The following is a 19,325-nucleotide window of genomic DNA, read 5'->3' on the forward strand; positions in this document are numbered from 1 at the left end:
ACTGCAATTTATGTCTATGCATATATCACTGTAATACATCCACACCGTTACCTCCCCATTATACTGTGACACACTACACTACCTTTCTAATCTTCACACGTTGTTCCAGCAGATAAAACTAGAAGATTATTTGGAAGGCAAAAATCTGTTTCATGAAGTAGCTGACTTGCATACTTCAAAGTTTTATGTTTTAAAAGTTCAAAGACTGATATGTACAAGTTATTTTAATCTTATACACAGTTTTTGAGTGACATCAAGTCTGTCATGATCTGACTGTTATATGGATAGAAATATTTAAAACGAAAGAACAGGCCCCAAAAGCAAGAGAGCATTTAGCAGTACTAGAAGTCTTGTATGAGGAAGAAGAAAGTTGAAAGCCTGTGAAAGAAATCTGGTTTGTTCTGAAAAATCCTGGACACTCACCAGGATGCCACAACCCGGGAGAATGTAAACAAAGGTGATGTCCAGGCAGAGCACTGAGAAGTTCATGATGGGCATCCAATCGCAACCCCAGTGAGTGCCCCATCAGTCAAGCACAGAAAGGCATTGCAAGAAAAGTCTCCTCTCAAAGTGGTAAAGTACAATGAATGTAACATGTATGGGCAGAAAATCACTGTCAAAGACAGGGCAAAAGATCTCTCAACTAAATGGGGATTTTTTTTTTTATTTTTTTTTTTAGTTCTCATATAACCCACATTAGTTTGGAATTAATGAGACATGACAACAAAATTCAGGTAGCCCTTCTAGAACCTCTACAGTTAACCCTGTGTAAGTCTGACATTGAAAAATGAAACAAGTATTTTATTGGAACACACCCTGAAGCAGATTTCAAATCTATCCCCAAACTGACAATTTGACATTATGCAGGAAGCATATAGTAGGCTCCAGATGACAATTTGAAAGAGAAGTCCTGCTCCAAACAGCAAGAGCCAAACACAAGTCAACTCTTAGCACTGATTGAAGACACATATATAGCCACACTGCTGTGTGGGGAGAATTCAATATTTCTAGAGAATAGACCACCTACACCTTGGATAAGACTTGGGAGACAGATTTTATTTGTATGCTTAATTGCACGGGTATAACTGTAGCCATATTACATAACGCCAGCATAAACCTGTCTGAAGTCAACCAGAGGGCAAAGTCAAGAAGTTAGTGATGGCCTGTAGCACTGTACCAAAGTAATTAAAAAAACCCTATAAACAATGCATGTGCATATCACAGGTTACTTGAGACTGACCACTCTCAGTCTCACTGTACTTAGTTTTTCTTTAGCAGTTGTAATTTTTAATTTCACATAGCCATAACTTAAAAATTCCACAGATGTCCTTAAAATAATTGCTAGCATTGTCATTTTAAAAAGAAAATTCAAACATACATTTGGCAAAAGCTTTCAATTGATATAGTTTCATTTACAAAATACAGTAAAAATAAGAAACCTAAAGTTATACACAGACTTCAAGAACTGTTTGCTGCTTTGCAAGTAACCACAGTGTAACACACATGGTAACTACAACCAGATTTCTCCAAACACTAGGGGGGGGGGGGGGTGTGTGTAAATCTAAATAAGAAGAACACATAGTTTTGGTTGTTTGTGAGGGACTTCCAGAAATCATGGGAAAATACCTGTGGACAAAGTCTGCCCAAAACCATACAGGGATTTGACACACCAGGTGTTTCACACATAATCCACGGCACAGATCGCCTCCATGGTACAAGCAGTACACCCACCACACCTTCAGGACACACTGGCCTCAGTGGGAGTTCTCACCTCATCCCCGTGCTTTATGCCTAGTAAGACTTGTACTGGACAGATAGTCAGACCTCGGGTATTTCAGATTCACTGAGCACATGCATGTCATACTATGTCCACATATACACTTCTGTCTGGAAAATGTTGCAACTTCAATAATAAATTCCATCCTTTCTCTGGCAACAGAGCTGCATCTCACTGGCAATGAGATCTCATATACTTACTCATCTTCTACTTTTTTTTAAATCATTATGGAAATTACGTATTTCCTGGGGGAACCATCAGTAAGACTAATACAAGATCAACACAAGACTTTCTATAATTCCTTTAAAAATTAAAATGTCAACTGCTTTGGTTACAAGCCTTTCCTCTATCCAAAGCTCTATCTTCTCTATGATAATTCCTTTGATAGCCTTTAATCTTTGGCAAAGAATTTCTCAAATGCTCTAGTTGAGTTTGTGGCATTAGAAACATTTTCCTCATCTGGATCACTGACAGGACAGATAATACAGTATTTCTTAAAATCCCCACAGTTTCTTTAAACAATTTCAGACTGACTCCCTTTCACCAAAGTTATGCCTCTCCTAGTGTTTTCTCACACATGCTCCAAAAGTAATTTTAACTAATCTACAAACTAATGTTACATACACTGACTTACAGTTTCCAGGGTGGAGAATAATAAATGTAAAGTCAATAAAAGATTAAACGGCAAACACCAAAAGTCTCACTTGAATTTGTAAGAGTGAGATTATTAGAAAAGTACTTTCACTTCGGAATATGCTTGTATGCATGACAAGGCACTTCGCATTCCTCAGATGAAATTTAACAACTTGGTGTTTTCACAACACAGGTAGAAGGAAGCATTCAGTGCAAAGAAAGACTCACTTCAGGGAAAAAAAGGTTTAACATTTTGTTACCAGTGTACACCAGTTGAAGATTCCATGAGAATGTAACTTTTAACAGATAAACAGCACATCTGTATTAACTTTTCCAGAACATGTGAAGACTGTGAACACAGACAAAAATGTAGCAAATCTAAATCCATGTGGCTGATTGAAGATATACGAGTTTTTGTCAGCATATAAAAACCTGTCACAGTTTCTCTGTTTATCCCGGGATAAAAATATTTCTTTCTAGTATACTATTTACCTTGAGTCCCTATCCCGCTCCAAAGAAAATTTCATTACCACCAGGCTCTTATTTATTTCAGGAGAGTTTGTACGTTGGGGGGGGGGGGGGGGGCGGGAGATGAAATACATCATCTGTATAAACAAACCTGGTATGTTTTCCATGGCTGCTCGAAACCCTTGCAGAAAAGATTAAGCATGCCCCTGTCTTCACTCAGACAAGTTTAGAGATTCCAGCCTGAGAAAACAAAACTAAGCTTATTTTTGTTTTCCTATTTTAGTTATTTAAGAATAACTTAAGATTTCCTTTACCAAGGACAATCAGAAGCACAAGTGGATGCATACCTGATCCTGAACACGTTTGGTTCAATTCTCAGGAATACTTAAAAAAAGGTCTTTGTTTGCTTTGTGACAATTCTCCTAACTTAACACTGAATACCTTATATAAAGATTAATGTCGGCTGCAGTATGCCAATTGAACCTCCTTTTCAATACTTTTCTTTTTGTCCTTTCCCCTTCCAAAAATGGCCTACTTTCTGTTTATCACTTTGGTTTTTGACCTACTGTGAAATTTCAGAATTATCCAAAGCAGTGAACCATCTACAACACTACATTTGTGAAACAGTCTGAACTACACATGGTCTGTACAGATAGTTTTAAGGTCAAATTTTGTTTCTTATATTTGTTGTGTTCCCTATTCCTCAAAACTTATCTGCCTTCAAATGCTGAAGGCCTAGGCAACATCATCTTAATGGCTGACCTAAGGGCTATTTGAAAAGACTCACATTCTCAAGTCAAGTTGCACCATATATTTACTTGAGAACTCAAAGCTTTCAAAACTTAGCAATGCCACTACAGTAGCCCAACACATGTGAGGTATAACAATGACAAAGAATTTCAATAAATAATAACCAGTTTCCCCTTTGAATTAATTTTTTATGAATTTGTATTAAAATTTGTATAAAATTCATTCCTTTGTCTTTTGTTAGTCTTTGGTAAAATTATAATTGCAGACAATTAAAAATATGTCATGTCCTTACTTCGTGCACTTTGTGTTACACTTCTGCCCAGGAGAAATGGTTCTATTGTGTGCAGCTAACCCAAAAGGGGCAATAATTCAAACTATTTATCTTCAGAAAACAAAGACTGTATTTTACAATATCCTCCCACTGTTGTTGTGGAGGAGTCAGCCTAGAAGTCAAACACTAACACACATTTTACAGTTGATCCTTATTTCTTGTCAACCACATCATCATTTAAATGCTAAAATTCCATCTCAGCTGAAGAAAAAATAACCACACATCAACAAGTCTCAAGGTTTTCATGTCACTGGTTCTAAGAAAGACAAACAAAATACAAACTCAAAGGAATCAGATTTCATCATCTTTAGAGCAGTTCTTAACAGATTTAAATGTGTCTGAATTCATGCCCGAAACTGGTACATACCATTTGATCTTCAGATTTGTTAAGAAAATTTACATACAGCTATCTCAGGATGAAATTCCTGAAAGAATGCCTCTCATGGACAATGGAAAAAGAAACGCACTTTGCTCATTCCATTTTTCACATCATATACATTAGATTATTAATGTAATTATACGCTCTACCAAAATTAGAAAACCTAACCTTGGCACTTCATTTTGCTGTTTAAAGTTCACTAGTGTAAATATATGCAAATATTTGTTTATATTGAAATCTAAATTTCTAAAATAGGCATACCACTAACAGTTTTATATATGTACATGCACATATATATTGTTAATGTACAAAACCACATATAAAGATATATAAATATGGTGGGTTTATACATATATACACACATACATAAATACATCTATATATACACACCCTCCCTCTATATTAACATCCTACTCAGGCTTAAATATGCTCCACTTTACAACTCTGAGAAGCATAGTTCAATTTAACATAAATTTTGAGCAGCACTGAATTAAGTTAGTGTATAAATCTGTGCAGAATATGGGTCATAAATATCTTGAATCAGGTAAACCCACATTATCATAGAAGAGGCTCTCTACAACTGATCATCTGACACTGATACTGAAGAGAATTCAGCATAATCCTAAAAATAAAGTTACGTACAAGATGACTGCTTAAATATTTAACAGCACACCACAGAGTTGATTTTAGCAGTCTAACATGACAGCCAAAGAGAAAAACAAAATCACATCTTTATATACTGCTAAAACTATTCAGGCCAAACAAACTTTGGGACAAAATTGTTACCTGGTAGGCCACTACTTTACAGAACTGAAAGAAACTTGAAAATAGTGTGAGTTCTCAACAAAATACTCTTTATAGAAATCTCCTGACTGTGATAAACAAGTACATCTTTCTCATAAAATCAAGAGTAAGCAATGCTTCAAGCCGTTTCAGAAAAAGGGAAAATCATGAATGTACAACACACAAAAGTTAATTCAACAGTTCTGGATACCACATAATTTTTTGGGAAAAAAAAAATACTCTGTCAGTATGCCAAGCAACTTTGTATATGCAAACCATCCCATCATATTTAGTGAAACGATGTGTTAGTGAAGTCATGTATAGAGATATACTTGCAGGTTTAAGCTGAAAACAGAGATTCTGAGGACTAAACAACATACAAATTAATCTGCAGACTGGAAGAGGTAGAGGCCACCACCTCACAAGAAGAAAAACACAACCTAAACCTATCTTTCTTGCAGTTTTCCCTTTCTTTGAACCACTTCCTTCTCAACAGCCTTGGAAAAGCAGACATTTGGGCTCTGAGAAACTGTGACTAGAAGAAAGTTCCTCATTCAAAGTGTGCCCTGTAGAGAAGCAGCTAAACGATGCTCTCTTTTATGTAGGTCAGGAAACTGCAACAAATTGAAGTGTCAAAAACTTTTATGTCAATACTTACTCAAATAAGTCTCAATTCTTTGAGCAGGAGCCAACATATTTAGTTTCCTTTAGACAATGGTACATTGTTAGGAAATTAGTATTAGACCCAAATTTATAGTGAACCCATTAAATTAATAAACTACTCAAGCATAAAAATACAAACAATGCATGCAACAATCTTAACGTTTCCATTATTGCTAGCACAATAACTTATGAATGGTGAAATATTAAACGTATTTGTTTCTGATGTGACCAAGTAACAAGTTTTGGCCCAGCTTTGAAAGCAAATATGGTAGTACTAAACAAAAGGTTACGCCTTTCTTCAGAATTGAATTTAATAAAGCTAGTAACCATTCCTTAAAGTAAGAATACCACAAAATTTATAAATGAAGGTGCATATTTCACACTTCTTTGAAAACATTTCATTAGTTGCTATTCAAAAAAAAGGACATTCCACTATTTAGTGAAGTTCAGATTGACGGGAGCTACAGATAGATGTAAGGTAAAGCTATCAACTTTAAAAAATAAAAATAAAAAAATCCCTGCCTGAAATTATTTTACCTCAGTAAAAACAAGGGGGGAAAAGCCCAGCTTTTTCCATAATAACCATCCCAAATATTTAGTCGGGCTTTTTTCATCCTTTGCAATCACTATGATACTTTTATGTGGGTCTTTCACACAACAAACACCGATAAAGTAAAACTTTAATATACAACATGACTGTTAAAACAGAAATCTGAACAGACAAAGGGCAGAGGAGGTTCAGAGGCAAGCGCGGTGGATTTTAGCGTGTTGCTCGCACTTCCCGGGAGCCCTGGGGAGCGGTGCCCAGCAGTGCGGCCGCCTCGGAGGAGCAGCGGCGAGTGCCACCCCACCCCGCAGGCGGTGCCAGCCTTGTGAGCCGGGGCCACCGCAGCGCCGCCGCCGAGAGACCCGCAGGAGCCGCCAGCGAGGGCTGCCGTAGGCCCCTCCTGCGCCGTGGCCACCTGCCAGCTGCCAGGCTGGCCCCCGCCCCACTGCCGGGGAGCCCCGCGACCCCCGGCCCCGGCTCACGGCGCCGCCGGGCTGCCCGGCACAGGGGAAGGCGTGCGAAGCGCTGCGGGCCGCTTTGAATCCTGGGCTCTCGGGGTTGGTTTTTCCTTGTCGCTGTTTGCCTTTTTTTTTTTTTTTTTTTTTTTTTTTTAAGTGGAAAGTTTCGTCTCCCAGCAGAGGCCGGGACAACGCGCAAAGTGCCCCAGGGCGCCGCGCTGCCATCACAGCTGACAGGTTTCTACCTCTCCCCCTCCTTCCGCAGCACTAAAAAGCAGGCAGATAGATCCGGCTGAGGGTTGTTTTTAATAACAGCTATTAGTACAGCTAATTGCATCCATCGCCAACAAAATAAAAGCCAGGCTTACACGCGAGCATCCCGCCCAGAGCCTCCTCGGCACCGGGGGGGCGGCAGAGGAAGAGCGGGGGGCCAGAGTGAGGGGAGCGAGAGGCTCGGGAAAGTTGCGATCGGTCTCGTTATCCTCAGACCCGGGAGGCCGAGGAAAGTTCACAGCCGCCAACGGCGCCCGCGGACAGCGGGTGCGGGGGGCCGGCGGGAGGGAGCGAGCTCGGCCGGAGGGTTTCTTCTTACCTTCTGGTCGACGATGGAACAAGCCATTTCCCGGACGTGGGCGAGGCTGAAGTCCCCCGAGGAGTCCTGCAGCAGCAGCACCGGCTCCCGGCTCAGCCCGATCTGGAGGTGGAAGGCGACGCCGCCGCCGGCAGCAGCAGCCCCGGGCGGCGGCAGCGGGCTGGGCGGCCGGATCAGCGGAGGGGCGCTCATCGAAAACTTCCCGCCGGAGCCGCCGCCGGAGCCGCGGGGTCAGGGACGGAGGCGGAGAGGCGGGCGCCGCAGTGAAAAGTTTGCGGCCGCCCCAGAGGCGCCGGGCGAGTTCCCCCGCGAAGTTTCAGGGAAGTCCCGCTGAGCGCCTCCCGGGTGAAAATGGCGAGGGGGGGTGGCGGAGGACCGGGCAGGATGCAGACAGGAAAAGGCGGTGAGAGAGACGCGCAGGGCGAGGGGGAGCCCGGCCCAGCGCCGCCGAGGTGGTGCCGCCGCTCGGGCTGTTGGCGCTGTGCGCGGCGCGGGGGCGGGACGGGCCGCGCCCTCCGCCGGGACGGGCCCCGCCGCCCGCCTGGGCCGCGCCGCCACCGCCGCCACACGGCGGCCGCGTCCCGGCAGGCGGCAGGGGCCGGCCCGGGCCCCGCGGCCCCCGGGCCGCCCAGCCCCCGGCGGCCCCCCCGGCGGCCCCCCCTGCGGCCCCCCCTGCGGCGGGGCTTCGCCGCAGCCGCCTCTGGTCTGCCCACCCGGCTGCGGTGCCGGGGAGGCGAGAGCCGCCCCTCCCCCGGTCAGCCCGTCGGGCGGTACCTCAAAGCCGCCTTCATCCCGCCTCGCCCGGTCCTCTGCGCCCTCCCGGGCCGCAGCAGGAGGCAGAGCCTGAGGGGAGCCGGGGTGTCCCCGCGCCGGGCGGCAGCTCGGCCTCTCCCGGGCAGGCTGGCGGCAGCGGCCCTCGGGGACGGAGAGAAGCGCCGGGGGAGCGGGAGCTCCGGCCCGGCCCCGGCTCTTCTGCCTGGCCTCGGCCGGGCGCTGCGGCCAGCACCGGGCCGCCGCCGCCTGCAGCCCCGTAGGTTTGGGGAAGGAAGCAAGGGACGGCTCTCACCCACCTCTTCCCCAAATCAGCCTCCCGCTTCAGGTACAGCCTGCGCTAGGGAGGAGCTCCCTGCCACCGAGAACCAGGATGAGTTACTTCTCCCTGCGCTCGGGATCGGCGTGAGCCCCATCCCTTTGGGCCAGCAGCACCGGTGGCAGGCAACGTGTACTCTGAAAAGTCCATCCCAAACCTCCACTTGGAAATCTGTGACGGCAATGGAAACGTGAACTGTAAATATTTTAGATAGTAACAGAGAAACTCTTAACCTACATATATGGCACCTGTAGGGATGGCAGTACTAAATGTATGTTTAGAAGTGCAGTGGTTGATCAAATTTACAAGCTGCAGCGTTGTTTCATTTTGATCAGCTGGCTTACTACGACTCACTTTACTACGGTCAGTTTGTTTCCCACCTGGGATTTGCACACATACAGCACCTTACTGTCTATAATTTTTGAATCCGTTTATTCTTTGGTGAATCTTCTTTTGAAAGTGTTGTGTGTTAGTCAGCATTTTCTACAGACTAACAAATCTACTGAAAATGTCAGCGCTCTAGAATAAAATGATTACAAGTCATGCTTAGTAGACTTTTTCTTACCACATTAGGAGTAATAATAATCTTCAACCGTGTTCTTTGGCTTTGCTGTTGAAAATCATAATTTTGCTGTTGTCTTCAGTATTTCCTTAGGAATGAATCCATCTCAGTGCAGTAGTGTATCCTGGTTATGCTGGTTAGCATTGTGATGGGCTCCCCACATCTAGCAGCTCCCCACATGCTAGATGTTTTGACACTCGGATATTTTGGAGCATGTACGTTTATACACCCAGGTGAAACCTTGCCGCAGCATTATAACTACCACAAGCTTCCCACGATCCCATGGCCCAATCAGCTATTCTGTACAGGATTCGGCACAGGAGGACTGTGAGGTCCATGTGTGAATCTGGAGCAGGAGGAGCGTGTCAGGTTCAGGTGCCATCCCTGAATGGCTGTTATAAGTTCAAAGTCAAGGAAAGAGCCACATCAGGTAGCCTATGGTAGTTTTTTTTCTGAGCACTGTAGTTCCTACTTCTCCTCTGTTGGAAGAAGCATACTAGAAGATCCTGCATCGTTCTGGTGGTCCTTGAATGCAGTAAAGTGTTGTAATTGTCATCAACTATTCTGAGTGCTTCTTCCCTACAGCTCACTGTGGCAAAAGCAGATGTGGCTCTGATGCAGTATGGGTGGTGAGTTGTCCCCCTCTCTCCTACCCTTGCCATATTTAGTTATAGGGTCACATAAGTGAGCATTTCACATCATAAGTCACATGATGACATTTGCTTTCAAGGGAAAGAGTGGAAAAATGACAGCTGTATATGACCCTAGCTACTATATGCTGTGTTACAGCCCTTCTGCAACTGTTAAAATAACCAAAGAGGAGAGGTAGCAGTAGCAATGCTGAGAATTATATATCCTTGGGTTTCTCATCTATGTGAAATCTAGTGATAGAGCTCATAGGTTGTGACTCACCCACAGATCCGCATGCCCTGTGCAGACATGGATGCAAGTTTCTTCAGAAAGAAAGATTACAGTATTTTTAAAAAGTTGTAGGTTGCTGAGTTGTTTGATTAGTGTATTGAATACACCTTTGTAATCAGAATAGATGAGGGCAGGACTTCTTCAGCACCATGTCAGACAGTCATATACAAATGCTATTTATAAAAGGGTTCAGTGAAATTACATGATGTGATCCTGATTACGACCTGGCCTGTTGTACTGACTGAAATATCATCTCTTTTATGATTCTTCTAGATGGGAGAATTATTGCGCCGATGCCAGGGAGGGAAAAGACCATCCATAGCAGTCTGTTCTCTTCCCTGTGAGCTGATACAGGGTGCATGCCTGGTTGAACCAATCTGTACATGCTCAGCTGGAAAAACTACTGGAATTTTAGGTTTCACTGCACCTTTATAGGTCAGTTAAGCAGTAAATGAAATGCCACATGAACTTGCAGGGGAAAAAAAATTACTTTGCCACACATGGCTATATAGTTTATGCATCTAGTTATGTACGGGAAGAAGGCAATCAGCTGAGGATATCACTGTAATGTCACGTTATGAAAACCTCTCCCAGCTGCCCCCAAGGAGCAGTTGCTGTAATGTTACTTCTAATTACTCTGTATTCCTACACTATGAAGGCTGAATAGTGATCTCCGTATGTTCTCGTGGATTGCATACTTGACCGTCCACTTAGATGCCTTTCTGAAACTGTTCTCTTTCTTCTTTTCTTTCAGCTCAGTACATTGTATAGACAGAATTCTGTGCTATTCATTAAGAATAAGAAACATCTCCTTCATGAAGTTTTTATTGTTTTCTGCATTTCTATATCTGTGATGTAACCGGTCCTTTCTGAACTGCCAGTTACCCATTTATTTTCTGCTCTTTAACATAAGCAATTTTATGGTGCCTATGTTTTAATTTAAAAAAAATCAAACACATAGCAAAGAATAATGCAGAATATGCCTAAACAATGGGGAATAGTCTATAAGGCAGTTTCTTTGACATAGATGGTGTTAGGTAGCACTAGGAACACTGGTGACTACAATGACATGATTACTACCGATTTTGTGAGGCAGATAGTGGAATATCATATCTAGTTCTGGGATCAGTATTTTGAAAAGCAGGCTGCTTGACAGTGTACTCGGTACTATAGTGTATCTTAGCAAGGAGAAAAGAATAGGACTAAAGCAGAGAAAGCAGTAAGAAGAAGCAGTCTCTGGAAGCGGATAGAAATTGAGGCTGGAAATATGTCTCAAATTTTAGCCATGAAAATGATTAGTCATTAGAATGAATAAGCAAAGAAAGTGACACATAACCTTTTTTAATGTTTTCAAATTTAGACTGAGATTTTACTCACACACAAGATTTTTAGGCTCAGTACAGTGGTAACATCTTTGTTTTCCAAGGTCAGAGTGGAAGATAATTGCCTTTAGCTGTTTGTTATGTTTGTAATGGGATCCAAAAAAGACAGGCAGATTTTTTTATCTGTGACAGCACACACAAATTCAGAGATATAAAGATAGTCATCTTTCTTTCTGCCTTGAAAGAAGTGTGTCTTTTCTACCTCCGAAGGAAGGCATCATCTGTTCAGGAAGAAAGTGGGTTGTCATAAACCCTTTGTTCCTTAGGTCACTTCCACTTGTTCACCTCTGCTGGACTCCATAGGCTGTTCCTCTTCCACAGGCTCATGCTCTGAGTGGGACTTTTTCAAGCTGCTGCTGAAGATAACAGCTTTCATCCTTGAAAATTTACCTCCTCAACCTGCAACAAAGATTAAATGTTAAAGCAGGCGAAGACACTTCTTATTGCTGTGAATCAGGCCAATACCCATTTTTGCATTCTACCACCAGAATTTTTTTGTTTCCCTCATGTCACACATTCCTGAACCACACACACACCTCTAGGCTCACTGTTTTGATCAGGCATCCCAATGCCTTTTTTTCAAACAGTCCAGCATCTTGGCATACTGATTTGCATTCAGAGCACAGTCCATTATAAGCTCCAGATCTCTTCCTGCTAACTTATTATTTTGTTCCTATTTCTGTATATCTGAAGTTGATTATTCCCGCACAAGCATCCAACATTGCACATTTCTGTATAGAAACCTGTCCTGTTTTTCCAGACTGTTACACATATTTGTCAAGATCATTTGAATTCAAATCACAAGTGCTTCTATGGCATTTACTGTCTGTCTCCTTTTTGTATAATCCACAAGTTTAAAAGGTATAGTCATTATTCAAGTCATTAGTGAAGGATTGAATAAACCAGGATGAAGTACAGACTCCCACGGAATTCCATCACACCCATGGTCTTTGGGTGTTACTACCCTACTAGTTTTGTGTCCACTTTATAATATTTTCTTCCTAGCCTGGTTTACTCTCTTTGCTCCAAAGAATGGTTTCTGAGACTGTGTCAAAAACATCATCAGAATACATCACACCTATTGCTTATGCTTTGTAACAGAAGAAAATTTTATTAGTTTGCCATGATTTGTCTTTTACAGCAAATCTGTGCTGGACTGATACTGATTCCACTGTTGTCTTCCAGCGTTTATGGGGTTTTTGATTGTTCTAGACTATTTTCACACATCAGTAATGCCCTAAACATGTTTTTTCTACTCTGAATCATCTAGTAGCTCACGCATCCGCTAATCTTCAAAGGTATTTATTATTTTGTAATTGCTTCAGCAGGGTATTTAAATAACCTGACATTCTAGGCTTATCAGACACTATTTGAAAAATTACCTAAATACTCTATAACTTCCTTTGCCTGCTACTAGGTTAATTTTTTTCATTGTTATTAGCAATGTTACTGCACTAACCACCTGCTTGCAAAAAAGGCATGGATAACAGTGTTATCCAGTGTACCTTTTCTGTTGACAGTGTATCAATATTTCCAGAAGTTACTTTTCATTATTTTAGGATCTGCAAAATGCAGGTAATGTATTATATATTCCAGTTAAGAAACTTGAGAAGAAACCTCAAGTTTTGCAAGAAGTAACTCTCACATCTAGATGTGGTTTACATATTCTTTATACAGACTTAGATTTTAACACTGAACTTTCAGCCAAATCTGTTTATGTTAAGATATGTGAACTCTTCCGGTTTCTACAGTTGAATACAGACTGTGGTATTTGCCTTCTTACTAAGCAGCAAAACATACTTTATTAGAGACAGGTCTACAAAAGCTAAACCATTTTTTCTTTCTGATGTTTTCAGATGCTGAAATTATGTTTAAAGTGGACCACATGCTCCCATAACTTCTCTCCTGTTGGGAGGGAAGTTCTTTGGTTCAAAAGCAGATCATTGAAACAAAAAGTTAAGCAAGGAAGAGAGAGAAAAACAGACTGTTAAATACAGTGGAAAGAAAATTGTGAAGAAATGTGGAGACTATGATGGAAAGTAAAAGGAAACTAGAGTTGGAAATGCAAATGTCACTGGATCTGGGATCGGTATAGTGTTAGGTGCTGAACTGGTAAGTTCAATGGAGCTGATATCTGAAATACTGGAAAATAGTTTTACAGATAAGCTCCTGGGTATTTATTTGGGGATAAGAAGCAGATGTTAGCTGTAGAACTGGCTAGGAATTTTCTGATAAGCTACTTATTTCCATGAGAAAATTATAACATTTTAAGTTCTAACTGGTTGATGTGAATACTGTTAGTAAATCTCCCAAATTGTTTTGTTTGTTGTTTTGGTTTGGTTGTTTTTTAAAAAAATGTTTCCAATTGTTGAAGTTGCTTCAGCATTTCTAAAAGAAATGTTTGAGTATTATCTTCCATTACTTTCTGCTAAATGTTTTAGATAATTAAAAGAAAACAATTAAAAACATTAAGCTTAAAAATTTAAAACTCAAGTTTAAAAATCTGAGACAACTCAATGTAGTATTTTTTATAAATGGATCACAAAAAGATTTTTTTAAATTTTTTAATATCTCGAGAATGGAAGTTAAAATCTGATTTAGTCTGGCAAAAACTGTATTCTGCTTATGTAAGTTTATCTCTAGACGAACTGATCATAGACATACAAGGTAGATTAAAATAAGATCTGAAAGATTTCAGGATAAAGCTTTCTTTTGTCAAATGTCTGCATACCCTGTTTCTTTTCTTTGAGCAAAAAGTGTGCTGGTTTGGAAGGGAAGAGGTTTTTTGGAGTGGGTTGTTTTGTTTTTTTTTTCTTTGTGTTCCAAACTGACCTCACTGTAGTTGAAAAATTCTGGGATAAGACAGGCTTCATTTATCGCAAAGTATGCTCTGAGGATGTTTGTTATGGCTTGACGATAGAATAACTGATGCATTCAGATAAGCATGAGTATCTTGGCATTGTTGGTGCATATTTGTGCAAATTGTCCTCACTAGCTCTCTGGTTCTTAGGAGCACAGTACTTCTGGAACAAGGCAGTCACTGCTGCCTAAAACTGCTATCTGAGAGACCCATTCTGAGGATACTGGAAATGAGGTAGTCATTGTACCTTAAAGGAAGATGCAGCACAGGTTTTATTCAGAAATTTCATAATGCTACTTCTTAGATGATTTCTGAATAGTGTATTCAGTGTGAAGGACACTTTTTTTATCGCTTACATAGCACTATTTCACTAAACAGTCTCCTGAATGTCACTGTCATACAATTCTACAAAATTCTCGGCTGCAGTGACCTTAAATTTCTGGGTCTGAGGGTCAGACTTTGTAATAGTTTATAACAGCTGTTTCCTCTTCAGAAATGATTACATGATACTCACTATTTAGCTGGGGATAATTTTCAACAACCAGCTACTGTGTTTGCTATATTTTGGTTATTTTCTTGAAACTAGATTGATAATAAAATATGTATGCTACTGAAAATCAGTTATACTTTATTTTAGTTAAATGTGGGTTTTATTATAGCAAAGTTCTTGAAGTACTGTTCACTTATTAATACATACAAGCATAACTGATTTACAAGCTTTGTTCTTTTACACATCAGGAACCTGTTATACTGTTACTTAACACTAATATTTTTGTGGCTGCTGTCCAGGCCTCCATGTCATTTCCACAGAAATTCTTTGGCAGTTCAAAAAAATAATCCAGGTCCTGGGAATGAGAGTACTGCCCATGCAGAATCAGATATGTATGTTGTAATTTATGGTTTTGACCTGTAGGAATGGGTGTCATACTATTTCTGGGAGCAGATACAGCCTAAAGAAAGAGATATAAGCTGTTAACTATCCATCAACAGCTGTCTGCAAAGCTTATGGAGTCAAAGTACCGAACATGCAGAATGACCAAGGGTAAGTAAGAATGTCAGAGTTTATTTGTGATCTAAGCAAAGTATGGAAAGGATACAGGTTTACAGGCAGTTTTAAAATTGAACTAGAAATTTATCTAGAAGCTAGATATTTCTGAAATGACTACTGACTTTCTACTCTGGTATTTAAAAAGATGCTAACTGAGCTTGTTGGATTAGTTAGTCCGACTATGACTAGCTTTACCATACTTCTATGTGGTTTGGTATTTTTATCCACAAAATTTGGTATACAGTGTAATTTGAATAAACTGAATTACGCTTAACCTAAGTTATTTAATGATTGCTGCATGAATACTATTACCACATACAGGCCCAGGTAATACTTTGGTGGGATTATTGAGACAACAGATTTAAGACAATTGATAAACACTGCTCCTCTATTGTTTTGTGTGAATTTCCTTACTTGTAATGATTTAATGAGTTAGGAGAGACTGCCCATAGGAACGAGGAATCAATAGATTTCTTACCTAAATTGTCATTGATCTTTTAATGTTTATTGGAGTTGGTTACTGCTGCTGCTTTGGTTTCACTGCATGAAACTGTAAAGCCAGAGCTAAGAATGACATTATGGGGGAACCTAGTATTTTACACAGGAGGGGAGAGAATGGAGAAATGGAATGGTGCAGGGGATCCTAAGGAACCTGCAGGAGAGATGAAGGTAAAAATGGAAAGAGGAAAGATTCACAGGAAATGAATTTATTGCAAAGAGCACTACAATTGTGCATCACAGTTTCTTACTTGAAAATGTTAGGATTTAAAAAATTAACCTTAACAATTCAGCAGGATGGGTTTTTAAATAATTAGAACTATATTCTCCTTTCTTTTAGAGTCAGGGCCTTGCAATCTTAACTTCATTTTATAGCTGAAATTCAAATTAAGAAACATTTCATTTCATTTTCATATGCAACAAATAAAAGACTGTATAACCACGTACTACATACTGTATGAACACTAAAAGTTGTTCCATACAAGTTTTGTAAATGGCTTAATGAAAGTTCACACTTACACCAGTTGCATTGTATTTCTATTTAGGATAACCTTGTGGAACTAAATACACACAGGAAAAAAAGCCCCTGTTCCTGTGCCTTGCTCCAAGATAGGAAAATTAACTGCACATAAAAAAAAAAGACTTAATTGCTGAATACTTCCTTAAGTAATAAAATAAAATTCCCTTTCATTTAAATCACATTTGAGGCTTAATCACTAGAATTAAAGAAGTGTCTCTTTTCGTTGTCATAGTAGACAAACTTCTCAACATGAAGCCCTGTACGATGCTGCAGCATTGTCATCCTGGGTTATATAAACAAGGAAATCATAAGATAGAGTAGGAAGACATTTCAAACAGATCAACTGTGTTTGATTATGCTTAAATATCATTGATCTTGACACAATGAAACATGTGAAGAGAGTCTTAAAAATAGCTTGATTAGAATAATGTCTTTCAGAGGTATAAGAGAATAAAGCAATGTGAAATTAGGTAGAAATATAGAGAGACCAACAGGGCCATGTAAAAATAAGCATAAGTAATCTGATCTTGATCGTGCTAAATATTATGAAAAATAAAGGATTTTTTAGAAGAAAAATTACATTTAAAAAGCCCTGAAGGTTGAAATCAAGCTTATAGAAAAAAGGCACATTTTTCCATCTTTCCCTTTGGAGTCTCTCAAAGAGAGTGTGGAAATTCATATGTTGATATCTTCCAAACACAAGTGGATGATTTTCTAAAAGTTGTACATTTTGTACTACACATTATTAGGTTCAACAGGAAAGTATCAGGCCGTAACATTCTGGGTCTGTGTTGTAAAGACGTGATAATATATTTGCCTCAGAAATCTCTCTTCTAGAGGTCTATAAAGCAGATTTGTTTCTCGTTTCTCCAGAACATCTTATCAACAATCTTCTGCTAACTCCTGAACTAGGAGACAAAAATAGACACTTTAATATGGCTTTTGTGAGTATCAAACTCTTGGATGTATGTATCTTTCTAACCACCTATAACCTGTTTCTTCTTTAAATACAAATAATAAATATTTTTATATTCCAACTGTAGAACCCAGCCCTCTAATTGATTTTACATAGATAGCAAGACTAGCAATAGCTTTACTGGATTCTTTGTGAGCACAAAGATCCAACTGTAGACTTGAAAATGCTTTGAGGATCAGATCTCCTAGAGAAGGAAGCGTAAAAAGGAGCCTGTGGAGCCTAGAGAATTTTCCATGCAATCTTAAAGTGAGACAGAGTAAAGAACTTAATCTGAATTTATTATTCTGAGAGGTGCTTTTTAGTTGTCCTAAAGCAAGAACAACCTACATTTCAAGAAGTATTTTGATGGCTACACCTTCTCCAGACAGAGATAGTGCTGAAAGAGCAACCAGGATCATCAGATCCTGAGAGGACATTGACCAACAGCAGCATGCAGCATGCACAGCCATGTACCTGATGTCATCATGTCCCTCAAACCTCTGGTGTTCATCAGTGACTCATTCTGGCTGTGCACTGCATTCACTCTCCTACATTCCTTTCCTTAATTTTTGTCCTAATAGCTGTACCATTTGTGAATGGGTCATAGGACTACCTGCAGCTCTGCACCATGGAGACAGAGCAAAAAGCAGAATAAGAATGACTATTACTAGGGTATAAAATGTTTTGAGCTACAGATATGCCACTGCCTGCACCAACCCCCATGTGTCCATTTGGTTTTGAGATAGGTACTTGGCCTTAAATATAAACTTACATGGAATATGTTCTTTCTGCCCAGAATGAATGAAGTCAGAAGTACCATTCTGAGTGTGTTGTTTATCTTCAAGGGAAAATTTGCTCTGTATTGTTCTCTGTACAACACTGAAGCAATTCAAATTTCCACCTGGAGGCTCATCCAATAAGGTGAAGAACAGACCTTCGTTGGTGAGATTCTGTGGGGTACCAGGGCACGTACGTACAGAAAGAACAGTGACAAAACTTTAGCTCCTGATATGGGCTGCTCTACTCCTTCTCTTGGTAGGTATCCCCCTGAGTCAGGCAGTTTCCTTTCTGTAGGTTGTAGGAGCTGAAATTTGGTGTGTAAATATCTATAGACAATCAGAAAATCTGGTCTTCAGGGGGTACCACCAGTGTCATTGTACCTTGATAGTTTCAGCACAGCTGCGTAGTAAGACATTAGAGATGCAGAAAAGATAGCTAAGGTTTTCACCGTAGGATTTCAAATTTCTTTTGGTTTAATTTTTAACCTGACTCTGAATAACTTTTGTTTAAACAAATTCTTCTTAGTCGCTTAAAAATGGGGAAAAAAAAAAGTTAAAAACTGATAATGAACCTGAATCAATAAGTGTATATCTGTAAATATCTATTCCCTAATACCAAAAGCATAATCATGGAATGTTGCGCTCACACAGAAATGATGCTATGGGGCATAGGGGTCAGTTGCACTGGCACAAGAAAATACTTTTTATTTGTTAAAGCTTATTTGTTTCAATGAGCAAACTATAGCCAACTTTGCAGGCTGATCATGACTAACAAGTCTTCAACAACCTTTGTGATGTTAGGGTTAGTTTTCATACATTATGAAAGCAACACACAATACAGCTTCAGGAAGTTACTCCAAAACTTCTAAAGAAAAGCCATTTCCTATTACAGTTTAATTCAGCAACTGTGGAATTATTTGAATTGTACAGCTGGAAAAGGATTTTTGCTTTCAGAAGGGCTGTAAGTGGGACAATCTGAATATAGGGAGCTTTTCTGTGATGTGGGCAGATAACATACCTCTGTGATTTAAGCCAGCTATGGGCTATATGCTTTTTTAAAATACTGTTTGTCCCTTTGCCACCACATTATTTTCATATGGTAGTTATGGGTCAGGGTACAGACTCATTTTTAATATTTCTAAAAGTAGGAACAAATATTCTTTTTTTTCATGCTTTTCAGACCTACTTGGAACAAAAATCTTTGCTGAGAACATGAATCAGTGGACTTCCACTGGCTACCTTGCAGGTGTTAGAGTAGCAATGTATTAGAATTCTCTGAAGTGTTCATCCCATGCTATCTGAATACCTCACTGTTTTTGCAGCAGCTTT

At 40.2% G+C, this 19,325-nt stretch overlaps 1 protein-coding gene across 2 annotated transcripts in view; it reads right to left on the reverse strand.

Annotated features, from left to right (window-relative positions):
* The window catches only part of PRKD1 (protein kinase D1), a 152,437-nt gene extending 144,612 nt beyond the window's left edge, over positions 1-7,825 (reverse strand). For both annotated transcript variants that reach the window (XM_074909178.1, XM_074909177.1), the window contains exon 1: positions 7,382-7,825. In XM_074909178.1, coding sequence (XP_074765279.1) covers positions 7,382-7,573 — 192 coding nt within the window. In that variant the 5' untranslated portion in view covers positions 7,574-7,825. The remainder of the gene's footprint in view (positions 1-7,381) is intronic.
* Between the last annotated feature and the right edge of the window lie 11,500 nt (positions 7,826-19,325).

The sequence above is a fragment of the Athene noctua genome, chromosome 6, assembly GCF_965140245.1.
Source record: "Athene noctua chromosome 6, bAthNoc1.hap1.1, whole genome shotgun sequence".
In the NCBI taxonomy this organism is placed as follows: domain Eukaryota; kingdom Metazoa; phylum Chordata; class Aves; order Strigiformes; family Strigidae; genus Athene; species Athene noctua.